General features: G+C 43.9%; 1 protein-coding gene across 1 annotated transcript; it reads left to right on the top strand.

Moving 5' to 3' along the window:
• Positions 1 to 307: 307 nt before the first annotated feature.
• On the top strand, positions 308 to 25,315 carry ASAH1 (N-acylsphingosine amidohydrolase 1). The gene is made up of 14 exons (XM_053402624.1): positions 308 to 457; positions 9,143 to 9,189; positions 9,669 to 9,759; positions 11,219 to 11,305; positions 13,187 to 13,265; positions 13,982 to 14,056; positions 14,167 to 14,212; positions 16,404 to 16,548; positions 18,824 to 18,878; positions 19,236 to 19,317; positions 21,213 to 21,344; positions 21,786 to 21,909; positions 23,303 to 23,359; positions 24,314 to 25,315. Exons 1-14 carry the CDS (start codon positions 389 to 391, stop codon positions 24,401 to 24,403), a joined length of 1,179 nt encoding a protein of 392 aa, XP_053258599.1. The 5' UTR covers positions 308 to 388; the 3' UTR covers positions 24,404 to 25,315.
• The last annotated feature ends 411 nt before the right edge of the window (positions 25,316 to 25,726 follow it).

The raw sequence follows: 25,726 nt of genomic DNA, 5'->3' as shown, positions 1-25,726 counted from the left end.
AATTTGCCCTAGCTCACCGGCGCCACCTAGCATGGGCAAGTTACACTGTGAAGCTTTTCCTTCACAGCCGTGTGGCCGAGTCCGCTTATATGTAACTTGAGGCCGCTCAACTGTGAGGGAAGAAGCCGCGCGAAACGTCGCCTTCTCCCCCTCAGTTCCTCAATCAGGGAGTCGGACGAGGCCGCCGCTCGGCCCTCAGGCGGTTCCCGCCTTTTTGCGCGGGCGGACGTCTCGCGCGCCCGCTACACGTAACGGAGGCGGGCCTGCCATTGCGGAAGAGGTCATGTGATTCTCGAGGCCCCGCCCCTTCTTCATCTTCCTCGGCGCCTCAGAGCGAAGGTCCCACACGGCAGGGAGAAGCTCTGCGTGCCAAGTCGAGAGCAGGGAGATGCAGGCGCCGGGGGTTTTCGTTGTCGTCGCCGCCGTCGTTTTGGGGGCTGCTGTGGCCAAGGACCCGGTAAGTTTCTCTTCGGGCTCGCTTCCTCTCATTTCTTCCCCCCCCGGGGAAAGCGGCGGAGTTAAAAGAGAGAGAGAAAGAGACGCACGCGCACAAAAAAAAATCAACACTCCCCACTACCCCCGCCGGCCAAAAGCGTTCCTGAGCAGGTGCAGAGTGCGCCTTCGGTGTTTGTCTCGGCGCATCCGCGGAAAGGGTTGCTGCTGCTGCTGCTCCTGCTGGTGAGCAGGCAGACTCTCCCTTTCCTTTTCAAAGGATCCCAGGGTGGTTGGAGTAGGAAGGGACCTCCAGGGTCATCTAGTCCAGCCCCCGCCATGCAGGGATGAATATGCAGCTGCCCCGCACCGGGATCGAACCTGCGACCTGGGCGTTGTCAGCACTGCACTCTCACCCACTGAACCCTCCAGGCTGAAAGGGAAGTTCATTTTCTGTTGCGAACCGCCCTGCGATCTTCTGGTTTGTTTGGTTTTTTATTTAGCTTTTCAGATTTTAAGAATTAAAAAACAATTAACAGTCAACATAAAAAGAGAATTCCAAAGAATCTCCTTCCCTTTTCCCCTTTGTGGGTCCTTGTATTAACCTTTTTCCTCCTGCATCTTGTTTATTAATCCAAATCTTTTAAATCTCAATAACAACAACATTATTATTATTATTATTATTATTATTATTATTATTATTATTACTATTATTATTACTATGATGATGATGTATCCTGCCCATCTGGCTGAGTTTCCCCAGCCACTCTGGGCAGCTTCCAACAAAAGATTAAAAATACATTAAAAACTTCCCTAAACAGGGCTGCCTTCAGATGTCTTCTAAAAGTCTGATACAGTAGTTGTTTATTTCTTTGACATCTGATGGGAGTGCGTTCCCAAATTTCAACATTAAACCACCATTCCAATCCTACTAATGATTTTAATTGCTTGCAATGGTTTTTAAGGCAAATTATATATTTCCCCCATTATTAAAATCTTGCTCTTCCTGTTTCTGATTCTCCGGGTCATTTTTGCCAATTCAGCATAGTCCCATCAACTTAATCTGCCATTCTTCTCTGGTAGGGACTCTGCCTTCTTTCAGTCTCCAAGCTAATAACATCCAAGCAGCTGTAGTCGCAGCCACCCTGTGATTTTCAGGTCAAAGGGCAGTGTAGGAAGTTATAACAAAGCAAGGCAAATGCTCAGAGGCTTTCATTTTTATTGACCGATTTACAGGCTTGGTCCTAGGAGGAGGGAGGGAGGACCCAAAGCAATCTGCTTTTTACCATGCTGACCATGAGAAGAGCAGGAAAGGCCAAAGGACTTCCAAGGGATGATTAATCCTATTGGTCTGTATATTTCAGAGGAAGCGAAATAGGCAGCGCTATTGTTGTTTCTCTTCACTTTTTGCTGGGGATGCTGAAGTCTTCCTGCTTTGTGCATCTTTCAGGCAGATGCAGGGCTAGTAATGATTTTCCCAGTGGGGAGGATTTGTGTCAGTTGCCTATATCTTTGGAGGCTCCTATCCCAAGTCAGAATCAGCTGGACTGTGGGTGGGGGCGTGGTTGGATCAACAGTTTGAAGGTCCTGCTGAACAAACAGCATTTGTTTGTATACTCTCTCCCCCCCCCCACTTGAGCGTAGTGCAGTGGCTCTCACTGTTTTCCCTGGGACATAGATTCAGAATAAAAATTTCCTTGCGCCGCACCCATTTTTCTAATTTGATAACTTATTGGAAAACACAGCTAGGATTGTGCTCGGTATCACTTGATACCGGTGCTCTCATTTTAACAAGATATCCCTCCCATATTCTGCTATTAAAAAAAAAAAATGATGCTATGCTATACTGAAATGTTTGAATGTTTTCTGAGCGGGTCCTGCGACACTTGCCATCCTCTCCTGCACACCAGTGTGCTGCGCCACACCGTTTGAGAACCACTGGCATAACGGTTGTAGAAGTGCTTTACAATTTGAGGCGATATTTTAGGCAGTAAGTTTTTCTTAATATCTCATGTACAGAACGCATGAAGCAATGATAAAGGGAGTGGTTTGGAACATGTCTAAAGTCCTTTGTTCTTTCTGAGCCATTTCCACAACTAGGTAAGATTGGGGAGGCAGATGGATTTCTGGTCATGACTTTCGAGCTCTCGTCTTAGAAATTAAGCAGTGGCACAGAGGTTGACGATTGTTATCATTATTATTCACTGCATAGCTGCATTTTTAAAATACAAATAATCTGCCTATTTCCCAAAATGTTGCAGCGGTATAGGAAACAGGGAGCCATCCATATGATGAAGCAGTCAGCTGTCCGCTTTGCAGGTGACCATAGATGAGATAATTCTCTTTGCATATATGTGTGTGATAGCTCAATTCGTAGAGCATGAGACACTCCCCCCCCCCCGCCAAGGTCATGGGTTTGAGCACCATGTTGGGCAAAAAAATCCTGCATTGCAGGGGATTGAGCTCGATGACCTCTGCGATCCCTTCCAACTCTGTGATTCTATCCAAAGTCCTTTGTCGTGGATTGGAGCTTAGTCGCATACATTGCTCAGGCCATACATCGTATAGGCAGAAGGCCTAAATGTCTAGATGTTCAAGATAGCTGGAAACCATTTTTGTGAGATCTTTTCATAGGCTGTTATAAAATAAGGTGGCTGCTTTGACGGTGCGGACTCTTGAACAAAACATCTGTACTATATTAGCCAGAAATGTATGTGTGGTTTTAAATGCCTTCCTTCCACTTAATCCTTTGCACCAGCTAAGTTCCAAAGTGACATATGGCCGTCATGTGTGAAAATACCTTTCCTTTGTCTTTCATGAACTGATCCACTAATGATTTAATGATAATCTTTTTCACTTGATGAGTTTAAAGCCTTGACGTTTACATCAGAGCCCTCTGGATCAAGCCAGTGACCCATCTAGTTCAGCGTTCTCTTCTCACAATAGCCAACCAGATGCCTCTGGTAAACCTACAACTGTTAATCTCTCCCATCTTGTTTTCTACATAGTGCCTTCTTAACATTGCCTTTGCTTCTGGAGGTCAAGATAGGCAGGTGACTAGATGACTAAATGGGTCTCTAAGCACCTAGTTTTAGCCATTCCCTTTCACAAAATATTCAAGAGCTGTTTGACTAGTGTTGCCTATGATGATCTGTAGCAGCAAAGCTACTATATTTCCTTGAATTTCTTGTATACTGTTGTATGTTTCTATATTTCCCCATTCTACTTATATCCAAATACAGGAGCACGTTTCCCCCTTTGTTTAAACCACATGTTCTTTGAGTAGGCTGATCTCTCAAGTCCAACTTGTGAGGAGCTCAGATCTGCTTATGCTGCATCTTGTGACTTAGCAGAGCAATTACCTTCTTGTTTCGTTTAGAGAAACGAATTGCTGAGTGCGGCAGTTCATGGATGTGTAATCTTTTCTTGAAATGTATATTCCTTCCCAACAGAACCAAACGGAGAACATAGATGTTCAAATGTGGTCTTAGTTAACGCTTAGCTATGGCAAAGTGGATTAACAAGTATCACATGACAGTTTCACCAGAGTTGAGTCAGAGGAGCTGCCCTTCTGCTTCCAAAAATTCTTACACTTTTTTTGCATTTTGATTCTGTTTTTTTATGTAACACATCTGAATTCTTCTCTTACAAGATCGGTTGCGACTTATCTTGAGATAAATAAATGTTTGTTTGTACCTAATAGAGGGGCATTTGCAAAGGGGATGAATCCAACATTTATTATGCAGTCAAGTTATTTCTAATACATATTGTGAAACCGACTAGTTTTTCCGTGTTTGGAGAGCAAAGGAAATCTGCTTGCATCAGTTTCATGTGATTCACAACAGCCCTGCTGGTTCTACCTGCCAAGTGACTATTTCTTATATTAAATAGGCTAAAGATTGAGTGCATGTCAAAGTAAAAATCAAAAATTGTGGATCTGTGATCCTCAGAACAGGTCTTTGAACTTTGCTGCATATGTTTATCTGTCATAAACACTACTGTGTTGTGAAATAGTGCCTCTGGTGGCATACCTTTAACTACTTTTTTGTGTAACCTCATTTAAGGTGTAATATTGCTTACATTTTCAGCAGAGTTCTTGACAGAGTGCAAATATTACTTTATCGCTGGTGAAACAATTGTCTCCATTTTCTATCCATTGGCAATTGCAAGTTCTGTCTTCTGAAAAACCAAAAATTACTCCAAACCGCACAGAAGACAAGATTCCAAAACAGTTAAATATATTTGGGGGGAGGGGGAAGCAGGGGGAAAGGAAGAGGAGGAGAATTTTGAATTACACTTCAGTAATTCACTAAAAATAGCAAAAGAAAAAAGAGTTGCCTTTCTCTTACAACCATTGTATGCACCTATGTAAATACTTGAGCTGACAGTCTGAGTTAGTTGGCGAAAAGGTAAGATGCTCCCTGATTGCAGATGCTCTGTCTGATAAAAGAGGAAGACAAGCAAGTGTACCAGTTCTTGAAGTTATGCAATCCGCCTTTACACAGGTATCTTGTGATGGAGAATTGTGCATAAAATTGGGTGAGCATCTGGCCCCTCCCCTGCGATAGCCTGAAGCCATTGGGCCGTGTGTTTGGCATGGATATTGAGAGTGGGCACAGAGTTGCAGCCCCGGTCTGTGCATGATAATAGTTACGATTGCTGCAGTATTGTCTGATCTGATCAGGAGGGTTGCCTCTCTTTTCAGCACAAGTGTCCCCACACTTAGATGAGGGTTACGTTCTGGGGCCCCCCACATGTATGAGTGAAATTGTGTAAAGCGGGGATCACCCTCTGAACGCTCTCTGTGCCGCTGTCTCTCTTCAATCCAGAGCGAAAATACTGAACCCCAAAATATCCACAACTAGAATTGAAGCTCTGGGGCCGGCAGGAGACTGGGGGACATGCTGGGAAATGGATGGTCATTCCCAGAGGGTGTTGTTCTTCAGCTCCATGGAGCCTTCAGTGTAGTGTTCATCAGGATTTAACCCCCCCCCATGCTGTTTAACATAGACCTGATACCACTAGGTGGGGTTATCCAGAATCTTGGAGTACATTGTCAGCAATATGCCAAAGACACATAGCTCTACTTCTCCTTTACATCTGCAAGTGAGGCAGTGGATGTGCTGGACCAGTGTCTTGCCTCGGTAATGGACTGGATGAGAGTCAACAACCTGAAATTCAATCCAGATAAGGCACTGTTAGTGGGTGGTTCCCTAGACCAGATGGGTGGGAGATTGCCTGCTCTTGATGGGGTTACACTTCATCAGAAGGAGCAGGTTCGTAGCTTGGGGGTCCTCCTGGATCCTTTGCTGTCGCTTGAGGCTCAGTTGGCCTCAGTGGCCCGGAGTGCCTTCCATCAACTTCGGCTGGTGGCCCAGTTACACCCCTATCTGGACAGGGATAGCCTAACTTCTGTTGTCTATGCTCTGGTAACCTCTAGGTTGGATTACTGAAACACTTTATAAGTGTGGCTGCCTCTGAAGACAGTTCAGAAACTTCGGCTAGTGCAGAATTCGTCAACCAAGTTACTCACTGGGGCAAGATGGTTTGAGTATATTACACTGATCCTAGCCTAGCTGCCAGTTAGTTTCCATGCCCAATTCAAGTGCTGGTTTTGACTGCCCAGAACTGCTATACATCAAGGACCACCTTTCCCCATATGAACTGACCAGGACCCTGTGGCCATTATCTGAGGCCCTTTTTCATGTGCCTCCATGAAAGGTCTGGAGGGTGGCAACACAAGAATGGGTCTTTTCTACTGTGGCTCCCCATTTGCGGAATGCTCTCCCCAGGGAGGTTTGCCTGGCACCTTCATTAGGCACCAGGCAAAAATGTTTCTCTTTAGCCAGGCCTTCGGATAATTTGTGGGAAGGGGGTTATTGTTATGTTTTTGGTTTAGTTTATTAATTATTTTGTGTTGTCATTTTGTGTTTTTTCTGTTGTGAACCACCCTGTGGTCTTTGGATGAAGGGCGGTTTGCACGTTTAATTAATAATAATAATAATAATCTTTGCCTCTCCCCACCCACTTTGAGGGTTGCTCAACATGTTAAGACTTTAGTAGAGGAGTCTGCTTTCCTGTGGGAAGTTCTTTGGCCACACTCAAGATATTGTCAAGTAGGACCATCATGGGACGCGGGTGGCACTGTGGGTAAAACCTCAGCTCCTAGGACTTGCCGATCGCATGGTCGGCGGTTCGAATCCCCGCGGCGGGGTGCGCTCCCGTTGCTCGGTCCCAGCGCCTGCCAACCTAGCAGTTCGAAAGCACCCCCGGGTGCAAGTAGATAAATAGGGACCGCTTACTAGCAGGAAGGTAAACGGCGTTTCCGTGTGCGGCTCTGCCTCGCCAGAGCAGCTTCGTCACGCTGGTCACGTGACCCGGAAGTGTCTGCGGACAGCGCTGGCTCCCGGCCTCTTGAGTGAGATGAGCACACAACCCTAGAGTCTGTCAAGACTGGCCCGTACGGGCAGGGGTACCTTTACCTTTACCTTTTTAGGACCATCATGTACTGACTGCCCACACATCAACAGATGAAACACCACAGATAGGAGTCACAGGCTGGGAAGCTCAATGCAGCATGGTCCTGGCTCACTTTGTTAGCCCTATTCCGGTGCTTGTGTAGAAGTCCTCACCCAATTTAGAACCCTGATTAAGGGGAGCCTATGCGGACACATCCCTGCTGCAGATGTCCGCCCTCCAACATGCCATGTAGAGGGAGCCAGTCAGAATTGTCCACACACTACCTAACCAGATGGGGGAAGCTAATACCTTAACAGGGCTAGTGAGCTCTGCTAAATGGTATGGCAGAGAGTGAAGGTGCAAAATATACATCATAGGGAACATACAGTCTTTTTCTTTTTCTGGAATGCTAGTTTAAAAGACAGAAATAAATTGAAGAGGGGTCTGTTGCCACTTAAGGAATTGCCATTCCATCAATTAAATAGACAGCTCCCAGCCTACAACAGTGGCATTTCTGTGTCTGTTTACTGGTACATAATCCCAACTGTTTGAGTAACACCTTTGCTAATCCTATGGTTTCATTCTTCTTTCTGCATTAGAGGCAGAGTGGCTTTTTTTGCAAGTGCTCTCTGCTTAAGTACCTTCTCACTGTGTTTCAATAAGAAGCTTGAAAACTCTTTATTTCAAATACAATGGAGCTAACCAGATTTGACTCCAGGTTAGGGTGGTGGCTCTTACCGATGTTGCTGGAGTACAACTTCCATTGTCCCTGGCCAAGGGCTGATGAAAGCTGGAATCCAAATGAGGACCACAGGTTCAAGATCTTACTCTCCTGGTTTTTTAAAAAAATGCTTTTCAGCAGGTAAGGACTCTTGGCTACCCACCATCAGATGGGTCTCTACATAAATGTGGCTTTCTAGCCCAGCCTACCTCTCTTCTGTAGTGTATCTTGTTTCACAAGCAACGTAAAAGTTCAGACCTGTACTAGATCCAAGAGGCAAGCAAATAGCAGAAAGCAAAAGCTTCGTGTGCTAGTTGAAGCTCAAAAAAGAAATGTTAGCACTTCCCTACCTGCAGCGTTCAAAATTTGTCAGGTGCATTTTGCACCTGGCTATCAGCCACTACCAAAAAGTTCCTGAAATTGAAAAATATGACTTTCGAGCCATCTGTCACAAAAATGACAGCTAGGCATTCTCTTTTGGCGACCATAACCCTAAGGAGCCATTTGGCACCTAGCTTATATATTTGAGTTTCTAACACTATCTGCCTGTGTGCTGCTGCTTCTATCACCACAAAAAAAGCCTCCCACTGCATAGCAATTTGGCTTGGGAAAAGATCCCACTACTATGAAGGGACGCGGGTGGCGCTGTGGGTAAAACCTCAGCGCCTAGGACTTGCCGATCACGTGGTCGGCGGTTCGAATCCCCGCGGCGGGGTGAGCTCCCGTCTTTCGGTCCCAGCTCCTGCCCACCTAGCAGTTCGAAAGCACCCTTAAGTGCAAGTAGATAAATAGGTACCGCTTTACAGCGGGAAGGTAAACGGCATTTCCGTGTGCTGCGTTGGTGCTGGCTCGCTAGAGCAGCTTCGTCACGCTAGCCATGTGACCCAGAAGTGTCTCCGGTCAGCGCTGGCTCCCGGCCTCTTAAGTGAGATGAGCGCACAACCCTAGAGTCGGACACGACTGGCCCATACGGGCAGGGGTACCTTTACCTTTACTATGAATGGAACACTTTTTCATCATCTTCACCTGACCACCACATAGGGCAGTTTTTTGTTGCCAGAGAAGGGGGCTTCTAGGAAGGTAAGGACTAGCTGTTCCCCACTTGTCTCCTCTTTCTGACATGCATAAAAAAAGAGGCGAGAATGCTCAAAGTCAGAGGCTCCCCGCATGATTCAGAGTTATGCCCAAACCAGCCCATTTTAAACATGCATAGAAAAAAAGTTCCCAGCTAGTTGTTTGCATTTTTGAACCCTAACCTTGACACCTGCAAATGGAGAGTTCAGGTATACTGTAAAAAAGTATCGCAGTTCAATCCTAGGCAGCGCTCAATGAGTTTCGTCGGACTTTAGTCTTTGGTAAGTCTGCATATGACTGCAACTTTAGTCCTTCAGGGGTTTTTGGTTTGTTTGTTTGTTTATGTCTGCAAAAGCTGAGAAGGCAACAATAACTCTGAATATTTTTGCATGAAACAATTATAAAAATGTTTGTTCTCAAAAAGGCTTTGTCTTTTTTTTTTCTTTTTTTTTGCAGTATGGTGAAGAATGCAAAACACTAGCATATCCTCCCTCAGGACCAACGTAAGTAACTTACTAAGGACAGCTCAGTAGCTGATAGTTGCTGTTTACTTGTGATCCCATTGACTTACAAATTTAATTAATATAACATAAACTTTAAACTTGGCGCATTGAGTCAAGATTGTGGTACTGCTATTACCTTACTATATATCACTGACCAAACATTCAGCTAGAGAACATTGTACCTAGTTTGACACAGTGGTGATTTTTGCAGAATGAGGGCACATGGAAAAGAATTGTGTAGATTAGCTTAAAGAAGATTCCTTAATTGTCTTCAGCGATCGTAAAAGAAGACCGCTACTAGGTGTAAATATAAGTAAAATATGTTTGTGTTAAATATTGATGGATGAAAGCTAGGCAATGTAAATATAAATTACTTAGAAATTTTTAACCAGAAAGATGCCTGAAGGCAACGGCCGCAAAATAGTGGTTTAAGTGTAGCTACACCTTTCTGCGTTTCATGAAAATTGCTCCTTTTTCAGGTACAAAGGAAAGATTCCCACCTACATCATAAATCTTGACTTGCCACCAAGTGAGAGATGGGTCCAGTTGGCACGTGACAAAGATGCAGAGGTAGGGAACATGGTGGGAAGGAGGTCAGGATCAGAGGCTTTCTTCTGGGCGCCTTTTTAATGAGATGCAGGCTTTAATTTCCGCTAACATAGGTGTACTGCTTAATGAAACAGGCTTTAATCCTGCCCCTAAAGCTGGAGGGAAATATTTTAAATTGTGTTCAGGAAAAGATGCTTGAATTCTGCATTGCTTTTTATTTCCAGGCCAAAATCCTCAGTCGGAATGCCTAGTTAAAATGGCTTTAACTGAGGAACAGACACAAGCTGGCATTCAAGTGAATGTGCATAGGTTGTATGAGAGCCAGTGTGGTGTAGTGGTTAAGAGCGGTGGACTCGTAATCTGGTGAACCGGGTTCACGTCTCCGCTCTTCCGCATGCAGCTGCTGGGTGACCTTGGGCTAGTCACACTTCTCTGAAGTCTCTCAGCCCCACTCACCTCAAAGAGTGTTTGTTGTGGGGGAGGAAGGGAAAGGAGAATGTTAGCCGCTTTGAGACTCCTTCGGGTAGTGATAAAGCGCGATATCAAATCCAAACTTCTTCTTCTTCGGCTGTGAATTCACTTCCTGTTTTTGTTCTTCTGGGGGTATGGTCATAGGTTCAGTTTTGTGGAATCTTAATAGACACAACTCTCCACTTCTGCTCTCCTGCCTGGCCACATTCCAGTTTGTAAGGGTGGGGTTTTGCTGTTGCAAAGCTGTGAAGGAGGCCTTGTCAGGATGCAAAGCTGTGAAGGAGGCCTCATTGGGATGGGCAAGCAAAAGCAGATAGAACAATTCGTAGAATTAGGGTGTTCCCTCTTCCCTCAGAGCACCCATTGATAGCAGCTGAGACTTGGAATGGTCACAACATACAGGATAGGTAAAGGTAAAGGTACCCCTGCCCGTACGGGCCAGTCTTGCCAGACTCTAGGGTTGTGCGCCCATCTCACTCAAGAGGCCGGGGGCCAGCGCTGTCCGGAGACACTTCCGGGTCACGTGGCCAGTGTGACATCGCTGCTCTGGCGAGCCAGAGCCGCACACGGAAACGCCGTTTACCTTCCCGCTAGTAAGCGGTCCCTATTTATCTACTTGCACCCGGGGGTGCTTTCGAACTGCTAGGTTGGCAGGCGCTGGGACCGAGCAGCGGGAGCACACCCCGCTGCGGGGATTCGAACCGCTGACCTTTCGATCGGCAAGCCCTAGGCGCTGAGGCTTTTACCCACAGCGCCACCCGCGTCCCTAACATACAGGATAGGCAGGGCTTAGCAATGTATGAAGTCTGCCTAAAGAAAGAACTCTCTACCTTTACAAAAGACGTTTCACATTGCGTCAGTGAACATAGTTGAAGGTGTCAACTCATCCCTATTAAAGACTGCTTGTTTCAGGTGTGCTTCGGCACATGTGAAAGGGTTATATGTTTTAAGTGGCTCTTGCATTACCCTAAAAGTGTGTTCACCCGAGCTTTTTCTTAAACTTTTCCAGCTGAAGGATGTCCTTAAGATTGTGAAAGATATTTTAATCACATTCCTTCATAGTGGAAAAGCCGTAGCATCACTGGAATCTAAATTGGTGAGTACCTTTCCATTTTCTCTAAAATTTAGGGGAAAGTTGAATCCAGCTTGCTGAGCCTGTCTGAACCGCAGCTGCTAATAAGCCAAAAAAGGGAAAATAAATGCACTGGTTATCAACAGGATCTGATGCTTAGTGTGAATTCTGGCAGGAGTCCCTGGCATCATTGCAGGCCCCTTCATGAAAATCTCTTTGGTGTGCCACTGCACTCAGAAAGCCAGTCATGATTTTGAGTTTGTACATTACTGTGAAGAGATTTATCACCGCTCCAGGCTATCTGGCTGTTGCTTCGAAGCCAGGATGCTGCCGTATGCACGTTCAGACTGTCAGCTTTTGTCAGGCAGGAGTCTACCCCAGCCCTGCTAGGAAAAGCTCAGATTGAATCTAGCATCTTCCCCAGGCAAAACATGTGCTTTACCACTGAGCTGTGTGGGGAAAAGCAACTAGAAGAGATTCGGAGAGGTGCAGGAAGGATTCACACAGGCAAATCCTGTGATGAGGTAGAAAATGATAGGCTCCCAAGTAACTTAAGGGGGGTATCACTATCGTTGGCCCAGATCCAAAGAGGCTTTCAGGTGATCGGGGGCCCTGGAATGTTTTTCAGATTTGTGCAATCTTGTCAGGGTGTTACACGCATGGGGTATACATTTGAAACAATATCATGCCACGTTGAACATTTGTGGCTTTCCCCAAATAATCCAGGGAACTCTGGTATGTTAAGAGTGCTGAGATTTGTTAGAAAACCCAGAGTGGTTTAACAGTCAGTCCCCTTTCCTGTGGAATTCTGGGAACTGTAGTTCTGTGAGAGGGAAGAGGGTCCCTTAACAAACTACTCTTCCCAGGATTCTGTGGGGGAATCCATGGCTGTTTAAAGCAGTATGTTACTGGTTTAAATGTATCGTGTAGATGGAAGATTAGACCATTTAAATTAATGGGCCTAACTTAGTCATGTTCATTCATTTCAGGGGGTATACTCCAAGTGAAACACAGTAGAATTGTCTTCTAATTGTCTACTAATGTTTCAGAGTGTCTTCTTATTGAACTTCTCCAGTGTCCACTTATTTCAGCGGACGTTACTCAGAAATAAAAGGGAGCCTATTTATTCAGTTTACATTTAAACCAGAGTTTGAATTGGAGTTTGTTGCACATTACTCTGGAAATAGCTACTGCAAGAAGGAAGCGAAATTTGAAAAAATAGGATGTAACACAATAAGGGTTGCAAAAATGGTAGAAAGTGAGCTCAGGGACCTTGAAATAAGTGTCCTAACTGGTCTGCGGATTGTGGCTGCAGTCTGTGCAGGAATGAATAAATAAATTTACAGTAGTTCTGTTTTGAACCTCCATCTTCCACAAGTTCCTTCTCTTTGCTGCATGAACTGTGGTGTTCAGATTAATGTAAAAATGCAAGAGGAGAAGGATATTGGAGCTCCAAAATGCCAGCCAAACCACAGTGCCTTGGACTTTGTTAATGGAGGTCATCCTGCAGCTAAATTCTTGATAAGCAGGTTATTTTTTTCTAAAGGTCTCAACAGTCCACAAAGTCTCAGATGTCTACTGAGGCAACTACAGACCACTTAGCACATAGCTTTTTTAGTTAAGTGTACACCTAAAAATTGTAGAATGCAATTGCAGCCAACGTGTGTTGTTCATATGTACCCATTGGGGAATCACAATTGGCTGTGCTGCCTGTTGATCAGACTGCAAAACTGAGTTTGTCCCTTTGTAGTTCGTGAATTGATACTAACCCTCTGTAAAGGTGCTCTGTTTATACCAAGAGATAATTGGGACTGAGAAGGAAATATATGGAGACAGAGAAATTAAAAATAGAAAGTTATTTACTATGTTTTTCAGGTTTTAATAACTTGTGGCTTTTCTTCTTAGGCTTGGTTAGGTTCCACCCTTCCCTATCCTTTCAATGATGAGATCAAAGGCATTGCTTCTGCAATTGATGCTCCTTTAGGTAATTTCCATTTTGTTATTACTGTGTCTGGCTCTGAAAGCACACTATTAAAGGCATAATTTGGTGCAATTGAACATTTCAGCCACTGTAGCAATACATGCTGAGGTTATAATACATTTGTGGAACAAGAGTGCTTAAATGTTTGTAGCAAAGATGAAGAGCAGGTGTCTATTTAAATGTAAGACCTGACTAGGAAGACTGACCGGGTTTTCTACTGAGTGAAAGTCTGTACAGTAATATCCTCACCTTTAGTATGCCAGGAGCACAATATTTGCATATCTGAACAGAGAATAGGATCCTGTAATCTTATTCCTGGATTGAAAATCATCAAGCTATAGATTATGCACCTTGTGTATTGCATAATTCAGGAGAGCAAGTCAATTTAATTCCTATATCAATTCAAAAGCTGAAAAGAGGGGCATCTCACAGAGGTACTAAAATAGGATTGACCAACAAGTTGCCCATCCTCTTTGCAGGCTTCTAAGAATTTTTTTGAAATGGCAAGTCTTGTAGATTTCCTGCTCAGTGTCTCTGCCTTGTGGCTTGCAATCCATAGACATATGAACCAAGCACAGTAAGAAGTGATACTCTGAAGATATTTCCTGTCTCCATTTTCTTCCTTTTAAGTGTATGCTTGGTTTTATCCATTGTTTTTAATGGTCACTTTGATGAAAGGTCTCTCTTTCTCCCTCTTCCCTTCCCACCTTCCAATTTAGGTGACATTGTTCTGTTCAATGTCTTCTATGAAATCTTCACAGTGTGCACTTCAATAGTAGCAGAAGACCCCACAGGTAAATGACTGCTTAGCCAACGACATGTATTTTAAAGATAGTGCTTAAGGTATTTTTCCTTTGACCTTAATTCCATTTTTCTCCACCACCCCCTTTTCCTTTCCAACCAGGAAAGCTGTACCATGCCAGAAATCTTGATTTTGGATTGTTTCTTGGGTATGTATGTACCAGTGAGGTCCAACCTGCCCTGGTGGATCCACAAACTTTCTAAATTGGCGGGGGGGGGGGATGAAATGTTTTTTACCTTACCTTTTTTATTGCTTTGAGACTAAGCAAATGAGCAGAGCGTTTAGTTAATCTGCAGCGTCTTTAACTATGGCCTGCCTTTCTCAATTTCTTTGGAGCGTCTTTAGAGGGGAAAATATGTGTGCTGTCATAATTTTCACCATTTTCTATAAAAGGGAGAAGCTCTGAGGTTGTCATTTTCAGCACAGTGACATTTTTTTATTTATCAAAATAGATTTTTATTAAGAAAGAAGCATAGTGAATATATATATACACACACACACACATGCTGCACCTTTTGAGAAAAAGTATTTTATCTGACCTCCAAAATCACTAAACCATCTATCCCTCCTATCTCCCAAAAAGATACCTTTGATACAATCTGGGCTCCCTTTTTCTCTTTTATTGAAGAACAGGATATTTTAATGCCACTGTCATCACAGAACTGTCTGCAGAGGGGATTTACTCATTGAAAAAGTATTGTAACTGTATTGTAACTTTTGAATAAATTGTTAAAAAAATAAAAGGCCCATGACTTAGCAGTGTTCCATGAAGACTGTGGGTAGCATCTAATTGGGGTCTTGCTCTCACAGAAGGCCTTTTGATTCAGCAGGCTCCTCCAGTTAATAGAAGTGGAAGTGGGGTGATTTTTGCCGACTTCAGCCCCCTGCAGCCCCTTATGCCACCTTCAACCCTGTTCTGCCTGCTGCCCCAACTGGATTCCATTTTCTGAACATACAGGGTAGCAGTGTGCATTGACCACAAGATTTGGTTCCGATCTAGACCCAGCACTTTGTGCAACAGTTTAATTTTTCTGTTCAGAGGCTACCTGATTTGCTTCATGGCTCCTAGTCCACTCCCTCCTTAGTGAAAACATTTATTCTGCCAACAATACATCTCATTTCCATCACCAGAGGAGCTCAGACAACAAAATTATAAACAGCTTCCTTAACAGAAGAGCACTAAGACAATGTAAAACATTGAGCAACCCAAAACAACCATGCCTTTGCTTAGTCCATGCGAGCTTTCAATGTTCGGGTCGTTATCTTGGAAAAGACAAGATAATGCTCCTAGTCTACTTGATTGCCTTCCAAACCCAATCTATTATAGTGGAACCTCGGGTTAAGAACTTAATTTGTTCTGGAGGTCTGTTCTTAACTTGAAACTGTTCTTAACCTGAGGTACCACTTTAGCTAATGGGCCTCCTGCTGCTGCTGCGTGATTTCTGTTCTCATCCTGAAGCAAAGTTCTTAACCCGAGGTACTATTTCTGGGTTAGCAGAGTCTGTAACCTGAAGCGTCTGTAACCCGAGGTACCACTGTACTGGGAAACAAAAAAAATAAAGTCGTCCCCCCCCCTTCTTTCTGGCACAAGTAAGTACAGCCAACCACATCAAACGAAAAGCCCATAGACCAGGGTTTCCCAAACTTGGGTCTCCAGCTGTTTTGGGACTACAACTCCCATCATCCCTAGCTAGCAGGACCAGTGGTCAGGGATGATGGGAATTGTAGTCCAAAAAACAGCTGGAGACCCAAGTTTGGGGAACCCTGGCCCGAGGGGCTTTTGTGCTAGGCATCTTTGGGGTAGGACCCAGCAGAATTCTTCCTCCATGTCCTCTGCTCCCTATGCTGATACCTTCCTTAAACAGTTTGGCAAAGCTGCTCCCTCCCCTGAAGCCCTTGGATTGGAGAATGCTGATGCCAGTCATTCCTTCCCAATTATAAGCACCGTCTCCCTCATCACCCCGCCCTAGCATTATGGTAAACACTCTTACTTCTGGGTGTTTGCAGCAATGTTTTGACATCTGGATCGCTGAGGTGCTATGAAGCACTTTATGGGATGGGTCTCTGCTTCAACTTGTGCCTCCCAGAGGCATTCTGCTTTGCCTCAGGATTTGCCCGAATCTGGTGCTTGCTCCTGTTATGGAGGGGAGAGAGATGAAACAGATTTTTAGGTGCTTGCTTTTTCCATGGAAAGCCGCCCAAATATTAGCTGTTCATGCATCCAGCTTGAAAGACTCAAAAATCTGAGAGGGTCCATTTTATATTGCTGTGGATTAGTTGCAATTTGCATTAAATGGCCAGTTCTTGCTTATGTTTAAGTAGTGTTGCTTTTCCTGCAGGTGGGACGTGAATGCTAGTTCTTGGAGGACAACGCAGAAACTGAAGCCGCTCATGGTGTCACTGGATTTTCAAAGAAACAATAAAACAGTGTTCAGGTCTGCAAATTTTGCAGGCTACGTGGGAATGTTTTCTGGATTGAGGCCAGTGAGTATTCCTTTATTTGGACAACACTAGGTGCATTCTGATGTAACAGTAAACCATAGCTTGCTATTATGAGTATGAACAGGCCTGAGACTGTTCATCATCCCCTTCCCTTAGGAGCAAGCAGGTGACTTCAGAGGCTTCTGCGTCAGGTGGTATCCCCCTTAATTTTCCATTGTATCTGATGTTGCAAACTTTGCTGAAAACAAAGCCAGGCATATTAGTGCCTTGTAGAGAAAACAGCAGAGTCTCGAAGCACCTTAAATGCACAATGGTTTATTTTACAACTGATGAAGCCTTGGGAGAGTGACGTTCTCTGTGTGCACAATGTGTATTTTGGCAAACATCTATGTGAGCATATGATGCTTGTGCGCTGCAAGCACAGATACGTTCCTTGCTGGCGCATCACTTAAAGCTCCCACAGTCCACATGCACACCTTGGCTTGCCCTGAGCTCAAATGCTGGCCTCAGGCTAAACCTCATGCCCTGAGGTTCTGATTATTCCGACAACAGGTGTGGCTTGTGGGTGCAGGTGCTTCCTCACTGAACTGGGAACCCTTGAACCATTCTGGAGAGGCACTTGTGGGTCTGCTCATTTTGAGGGTGAAATGTACACATCTCCCATTTTCTATTAATCGGGGTATGCTGGTCTACATGTGTACCAACTCTCAGGCTAGCTCCTAAGGAGCTAGGGCCGCAACAGCTTTGCTACCCCATGAGTGGGCCATAAAGTCCCAAGTGTCTCTGCTCCTCTCTGTCTTGTCAAAAGTCTCTCTGAGCCACAGGCATGGATATGCATAGTGATATTAAATTCTTGAGAATAATCTCGATTAATGAGAATATTAGAGAATTTTAATTTAAAATGAAAATAGACTGAAATTTACACGGTGAAAATATATAAGCACAAGCCTACTTGTCGCTTGCAAGTATCAAATTAAAAAGCAAAACATGTTTTATTGTTAAAGTTAAACCATTCTAAGGTGATGGCACCAGTAATTGTCATGTTAAGGTTTGGTATGAGGAAACTCAGTAGTTAAATCATATTTAATTCTTCCATTAGAACATGTACCTGTTATAGGACAAGTCAAAAAATACAATTGGCATGTTAAGGTTTGATACAAGTGAATTCAGCAATAGGCTATCTTGTGCTTCTAATAACTCTAACACTTAATAACTGTTTTGGTGACTAAAACACAGCTTGATAAACAAAACTATATGCATACATATTTTAAAAAGCCATTAACATTAAATATATTATTATTATATGATCTCTCGTAAATGGCACCTTGTGCCAATGAATGGCACTGCAAAAACCAGTTACTGGCATTCAATAAAAATATAGAAACGTCAACTGTTTAAATCAAGACCACCTCACATGCTGTTACACATAATTGTATAGGCCTAGGTACTTTTAAGTGTATAAAGCACTAAAGCTACAGTGGTACCTCTGGTTATGAACTTAATTCGTCTGGAGGTCCATTCTTAAGCTGAAACCGTTCTTATCCTGAGGCGCCATTTTGCTAATAGGGCCTCTTGCTGCGTGCGTGCCTCTAGCACATGATTTCCGTTCACATCCTGGGGCAAAGTTCGCAACCAGGAGCAGCTATTTCCGGGTTAGTGGTGCTTGTAACCTGAAGCGTTCGTAACCAGAGGTACCACTGTACTTTCGGTAAAAAAAAATCACACCGTATAGCCAAGGGTATAGAATTGCTAAGAATAAGGCCCCACCAAAATAGGAAAAAAGCTATTAAATATAGTTGAAATAGATACGAATTCAAATGTTCATCAAATTAAATGAATAGCATTTTTAAAACAAAAAAACAAAAAAAAAGTTTCCTGAGCTTACATTTCAGAACTGTCAGTGGTGAATGACACAATGCCCAGTAATGTAACTGGATCAAAAAAATCATTATGCATTTCTTACACTGGCAGTATCACAGCTTGACTTATTATTTACTAGATTTTTTAAATGTGGGTTGTAAAACTGGTTCTTACATTAGAATTTACAGTTTGTGGAGAATATTCCCCGGAAAATTTTCTAGCAGAGAATATTCTCATTCTCGAGAATATTCTCACCTCACATCACTAGGTATGCATGTACAAAGAGGAAGAGCATTTGTAAAACATCGGGGCCCAAAGACTATATAATACAATGGATAGCAGTGTTCTGTCGCTCACAGCGGCCTTCTTAAAGCACTACAGAATTAGCTTAACTGTGTCTCTGTTTTCTAACTGCTGGGTATTAATAAACACTGTTAACTGACTTTTTGTGATTTAGGGCATTTTTACTCTAACCATGAATGAGCGGTTCAGTCTTGATGGAGGTTACATTGGTGAGTATGCTTAATGCTCTGTTCCTGTGTCTTTGGGTTTTTTAGCTTTAATAAAATGGAGAAAATTTAGTAGCGTTATACCCCACCCCACTCAAATCATTGGAAGTCCCAGTTTCACAAGATGCAGGCAAGAAAGTGGAGAAAGCAGTGTGATGTATGTTGTAAGAAACTATATGAGAAGCTGTGTGGCATGAAGCAATAGCAGGGCACGCCCCAACCATTGTCCAAGAAGCAAACCACATGGAAATGGTTTGGGATGACTTTCAGCTCGGTTGAATTAAACTGAAAGATGAGATGCTTAAACAATGCTAAGGCTGCGTGTGGTCATAAAGCTCTTTGAATTTGTGTCTCTTGCAGGAGTCTTTGAGTGGCTCCTTGGCCAGAGAAACGGTTGGTGGATGAGCTTTCTCACCAGATCTGTGTTGGAAAACAGTACAAGGTAACAGTCAAATTGTGAAGCGGTTTATCTGCATATATGGCCAAGCCAGGGAAATTAGGAATAATCCCAATCTCATTTTAGAATGTCTCTTTGTTTAAGTCTGTTCTTTCTCGTCTTGACTACCACCATCTTGGTTCCATGGAAATTTTACATTGTGTGATACTAAGGAAAACTTGTTTAACGTTCAGACCCGCCTGGTACCATCCGTGGATCAACAAGGTGCTGTGCAGTGGGGTTGTGTGTTTCACATTCTACCATTCCTCCTCCTCTACTCAAGTGGCTCCCGCCTCTGACATGGCAGGAGCTTTAAGGTTGGGTATGGAGTGGGAGGTATCACTCCTTCTGGAGAGAGGCAACAACAATGGGAAATTCAGAAGCACCTGGAACAATGTTCCGAGGGGCTCCAGGGACAGCTTTTGCCCTTTGGTACAAGCTGCTGCAGCAGAACAGCACCAGAAGAACTGGCATGATTTAGGAAGACTAAATTTGGAACTCATGCTTCCCCCCCACTAACTTGTCAGCAGAGAACCAGAGGCAATGCTTCATCCTTCAGATGCATTGTGTGTTCCTCGATAGAGGAAGTGCTTGGCTTACAAGAGCAATGGAATGAGTCTCTTTTTTTTCTTTCTTCCTGTAGTTAATTTTTTATTGGTTTTATAAACTTAAAAACACTTTTCTTAACAATTTGACTTCCCGTCCTTGCATTCGTGATGTGTTCCCCCCACACACACAGTTACCTGCTGCCTTATAGACAATACTTATTCTGCTCTGCATTTCTTTATTTACAGCATTCTTACTGTCCTCCTGTTGCGTATATTTCAAGGCCTGCTGGTGATTTCATTTGGCTAGAATGCTTTTTAAAAAATAGCCCGAAAGGAATTTCCATTCTTCCATATGCTTTCCTTCCTTTCAGTCTCATATTTTGGCCGTCAATCTCGCCCTCTCCACATTAACTTCAAAATCCATTCCTCTATTGTTGGAACCTTGTCTTCTTTCCTTCTTGCTGTGGTCACATACATAATTTGACCATCTTTTGGGGGGGGACTCTGACCTTGGTATGCCTTTTCTCCCCCTTCTCAGTTTGATTCCCTGGCACCATATTTGTATAAATTAACTATCCCAAAATACAGACGTGCCTTCACACTGGCCAGATTGGATGTGATGCCCTCTGCCATACTTGAGGGCAGATACCAAAAGATTCCAACTGAGAAGCGACTCTGCCCCTGTGGAGATGGCAGTCGGGAAACAGTGGCTCATGTTCTCCTGTCCTGTCCCCTTTATAAAGATCTGAGGAATGAGACCATTACCCCACTCTTACTTACCATCCCAGGCCGCCCATCTGTGGCCACCTTGTTCTTTCTTTTATCAGATCAAAATGATCAGACAACAGCAAAGGTTGCTAGGCTTATCGAGGGTGCAGTGAGATTAAGGGCCACTATCTGAACGATAATCTTGGTCATTTGATTGCTCTTTTTACCCATTGTTCTCTTTTTAATTGTATATATTGCTTGTTTTATGTTGCTATGGCCGTTGGCTAGTGCGAATAAAGTTTATCTATCTAATAAGAATGCTTCAGGCATTTTTGGGAAGAGCGTTTTCAAACATCTTTTTTTCATTATGCATCATTACAACTGTTGCTTGTTGATAGGTCCATCACATATGAGTCTCCTCTCTTTTTTTTCTCTGCCTCTTGATTCTCCCACCTACCCACCCTTAAACAAGGTCTTTCCCCCCTTTGCTCTCTTACACAACTCCTCCACAATACACTTCCACACTAGGCAGTGACTGCTTTACATGAGAGTATTTTGAAAGGCTATGGCCTACCAGCATCACAATTTCCATGCAATACCTGGTTAACGCGCCTGTCTCATTGCTGTTTCTGTTCTTGCATGTAGTTACGAAGAAGCAAAGGACAGACTGGCTCATTCAAAGCTTCTGGCTCCAGCTTACTTCATACTAGGGGGAAACAAATCCGGCGAGGGATGTGTCATTACACGTTCCCGTGTTGCAGTGTTGGATATCTGGGAGTAAGTATCTGATGGTAAAACGATTTAAGCAGATCCGTTGCCTGTAAGAGATTTTGCTACAGCTGCTACACCAACCGGCTCTTGTTAATGCATTACTGAGGATTCGGTCTCTCTACAGTGTCTCTTCCTTGTGTACATTCCCTCATGCTTTTATATCAGTATCAGTATCCTCCTCGATTTCAATAAAAATCCACCATGGCTTCTGACTTTACCATTCACACTGGTGACATGAGACCAGTTTTGGGGTGCTCTGCTTTAAGCAACTTGAACTCTGGGGGTAACGTTCAAGAACATGAGAGCCTGGTGGATCAGTTCAGTGGCTCATCTGGGACTTCCTTTTAGGTATTCTGAGTCTTCCAACAGAAATTAGTTAGAAGTAAAAATCATTTAAGGTGCATCGTTGCCAGAAAATAGGCATTGATGTTTGCTACTTCTTTCAAGCTTGGACACAGAAAATGGCGTCTGGTATGTAGTGGAAACCAATTATGACCACTGGAAGCCTCCACCCTTTCTGGATGACCGGAGAAGCCCTGCAAGGAGCTGTTTGAACCAAACAAAGCAAGAGGTAGGTCTAAACAGTGGTGTATAAACTTCTTTCAAAGAGGGCCAGATTTGATGAAGTAAAGGGCCGATTTTACCCAAGGAAATAAACTGCCTCATGGGCCAGGTTAAACCAACCTGATTAGATTAGGCCCCCAAAACGGATTTTGGACATGCCTGGTCTAAGACATGCAAAATTAATTAAAACAATGTTGTAACCCAAAGTCCTGTTACAGGTGATGAAACCCGACCATACTAAATGTTTGACATCTTACTATTTTTTATATTTTGCTGGAAGCCAGCCAGAGTGGCTGGGGAAACGCGGCCAGATGGAATGGGTATGAATAATAAAATTGTTATTAATATATTTTAATTAAATTGACACTCCATTCGTGCAGCTGGGCTCCATGTGTCAGTCCAGCACCATTGTTTCAAAATGAAACGGATAGGACCACAACATGGTGCAGGCATGCCCCACATCTGCCCATGCCCCCTTTTTTAGAGGAAAAGGTACCGCAGCGCTCGCAACGAGAAGCTTTGCCCCTCTCCTCCATTTAGAACAGTGTGTCCACTCCTGACCTCCGTTCGTGGGCACGTTTAAAGGAACTTGTTCCACATAGGAGAGGCTGAGCAGGAGCAAACACACTCTCATGCACTGTAGATTCTCAATGAGATGTTTACTGAGACCTTTCACAGACACCTAGGAAGCAGTGGTGGGAACCCTGGTGCCCACAAGCATCAACTTGACAACTCCGGGTATGTTGTACTAAAGAATAATAATAATAATGAAAACAATAACAACAACAATAATAAATCCCTTCCCTATTCAAGGATAACTCAGTGGAGCTTGAATCTGAGCAGAACTGCACAAGATTGGAAATAATAACTGGAGGCAAAATTTGAAGCTAGTTACGCAGTGGAACCTCGGTTTTTGAACATAATCCGTTCTGGAAGTCCGTTCGACTTCCAAAAATCACTTGAAAACCAAAAATCAAAGGGCTGTCAGCAAAGTGAATGGTGAAAATAGAAAAACGTGCCACAGAAGCTGTTTGACTTCCAAAAATCGTTCAAAAACTGAAGCATTCACTTCCGGTTGTTGGCGTTCAGGTTCCAAATTGTTTGGCTTCTGAAGCATTCGACAACCGAGGTTCCTTTGTAATCCAGGGGTTTTTTTGTCTGTCTGCACCTTATGCTGGTACATGACCCCACCCCCAGCAGCAGATGGCCTCCAGGGGAATGCAACGCTTCAGGAAAATGGTTCCCTGCTCTATAGAGGGAGTCAACTTTTGGCTTCACTGCTGCTTAGCAGAGGTCAGATGTTGAAATTTGGTAAAGAAACTGCTTAGGTTGAAGCTTTGTTTTGGCTCAAGTCTGCAGGTAATTTAAGTCTTTGTTCTCTCTATTTTTCACCCACGCAGAACATCTCATTGCCAGCTCTGTACAACATTCTCTCCACGAAGCCCATTCTCAATAAGGTAACTCGTCCTCACTCTTCCTTGTCTAGCATGTTGTTGCCTTATTCAGGTCTTGGTAGGCGAAAGGGGAGAAGACTCTTTATTGCTGCTCTTAAGACAGATGGTTCCCACAGCAGATTATTTCTGCCTAGAATATTCTTTGTACTCCTTAGATCCCAGAGTTGGGGATGAAAACCAAGCCACAAGACAATCTAAGCCATACACATGTGTGGAAACACACACGAGAGAGAGAGTGCATTTAATATTATTTATTTATTATTATTTATTGAATTTATATACCGCCTTATACCCAGAGGTCTCAGGGCAGTTCACAGAATAAAAGCAAAATATAAAACCACAAAAGACATAATCAAAATAAAAACAACAACCCAATAACCCTCCACCCCAAAAACCCACATTTTAAAAGGGCACGCTGGCAATTTTTGGGGTAGTTAGTCTGTTAATTCTCTCAGATTTCCAGATATTGGCAGCACTGATTCCGCTTGGTGTGGAGTCCCCGCCCCCAGCATCTGTAAATCAAAGCATTGTTGCATTGCATGTGAGGTTTTTATATTTGGTCTAACTAAGACATAGCTTTCCACCCTTGTCGATATAAAACACTTTCTTTAGAAAAGCAATCTGCTTCATGGTACAGTCATACCTTGGAAGTCGAACAGAATCCATTCTGGAAATCCAATTCGACTTCCAAAATGTTCAGAAACCAAACCGCGGCTTCTGATTGGCTGCAGGAAGCTCCTGCAGCCAATTGGAAGCCGCAGAAGCCATGTTGGACATTCAGCTTCCAATAATAGTTCACAAACCGGAACAGTCGCTTCTAGGTTTGCGGCGTTCAGGAGCCAAAACGTTCAAGAACTAAGCTGTTCGAAAACCAAGGTATGACTGTATTGACTTATTCTCCTGTCTTTGGTTCAGACTCATTAAAGCCGTGAAAACTTTGCTTTCCCCCCCATTTAGCTGACTGTGTCTACAACGCTGCTCGAGGTTTCTGAAGGCCATATGGAGACTTACCTGAGGGAGTGTCCGGACCCCTGTAGTCCCTGGTGAGGACTCAGGTGGCTTATGAAATGGATGCTCTCCGGGCAGGAAAAGACAGAGGCTGTACTTCATCCAAGACTCCCCTTCACTTGCAGCGTGTCTTATGAGATGATGATTTTCTAAGCCTGGCAGTTATGCAATGGTTTGCCAGTGTAAACCGTACCCCTTGGATTTAACATACTCTTAAGGTGCACTTCCTATGAATTGAAACTTAAACAGTGGGCTTTTTGGATCCCTATTTCCTTACACGCTGCTTCAGCCCGTCAATGTTTAGGAAATGTCTTGCAGTGCAATCCCTGGGCATGATTTCCTCCGAAGTTTAGTCTCTCAGGCTTGGTCCCGGAGATCTGTTGTAGGCTTAGAAATGGCATTGTACAAACTCCCTTCAGGTGGAGGGTTGCTGTCAGTCTTTTAAAAGAAAGCCCAGTGTTTGGCCTTGAGATCCGACTGCCAGCTGCCTCTGCGCCACAGTTTCCCAGTTCTGAAGAAATATTGTGGGGCTCTTGGCCTCCCCAGTTCCATCTCTTCCAAACTGGGAGCAGGGGTCATTTCCTACAGCATGGCAATCTCCTCCAGCCTTCGAGGGCTATCTTGGCTCCTTCCTGTGGAGATTTCTCCCCCCACCCTTTTCTTTTTTAAGAGCTGGGAAGGGAGAGCAGCGCTAACCTTACAAAACTCTTTCCTTAAGTTAACAAACAGATGGCCAGGCTGCCTCTCCTGTTCTCTTAAAGAGCGAGGTGGTAGCATTAGCGGCAGGTTTAAGCATGGGAGACTTCTTAGCTGGGCTAATACGAATTGTGCTGCTTTCAGTGCAAGCAGGCAGGTTTTAAATTGCTGCTTTTTAATGAGCATAATTGGCTAACCTGGGGAATGAGTAGTGGTTTGGGGCAGGGCTTTTTTTTTTTTTGCCGGAACTCAGTTCTCTCAGGTGGGCGCCATTGCCATTCTGGGAGAACGAGGGAGGTGTTCATGGTGAGTTCCGGCACCCGTTTTTCTAGAAAAATGGCACTGGTTTTGGGTATTCCTGGCTATGGCAAAATGGGTCCATCCATCCCTCACCACCTCTTCCTTTGCCCTGTGCCACTCCCTCCCTGCTCCCCCAGTTCAGTAGATTAGAGGTGGTTCCTTTCTAAAAGGTTTAGGCACTGGAATAAAAATTATTCCGCTTTCCTACTAACCTAACGTGGCTATGAATGTTTCCGTACTGCTAGACAGTACAAAGAATGTACTTTTAATATATTCTGGATCGCTTTACAATTAAAGAAATTGTGGGAGAAATTGTCTGACTTCTTTGGGAAAGCGAAGCGAGGATTGAGCTAAACTGTATTGCAG

Source organism: Podarcis raffonei, chromosome 9 (genome assembly GCF_027172205.1).
Source record: "Podarcis raffonei isolate rPodRaf1 chromosome 9, rPodRaf1.pri, whole genome shotgun sequence".
Classification (NCBI taxonomy): Eukaryota; Metazoa; Chordata; class Lepidosauria; order Squamata; family Lacertidae; genus Podarcis; species Podarcis raffonei.
Note: the sequence above shows the minus strand (reverse complement) of the source record. Positions and strands in the feature narration are given on the sequence as shown.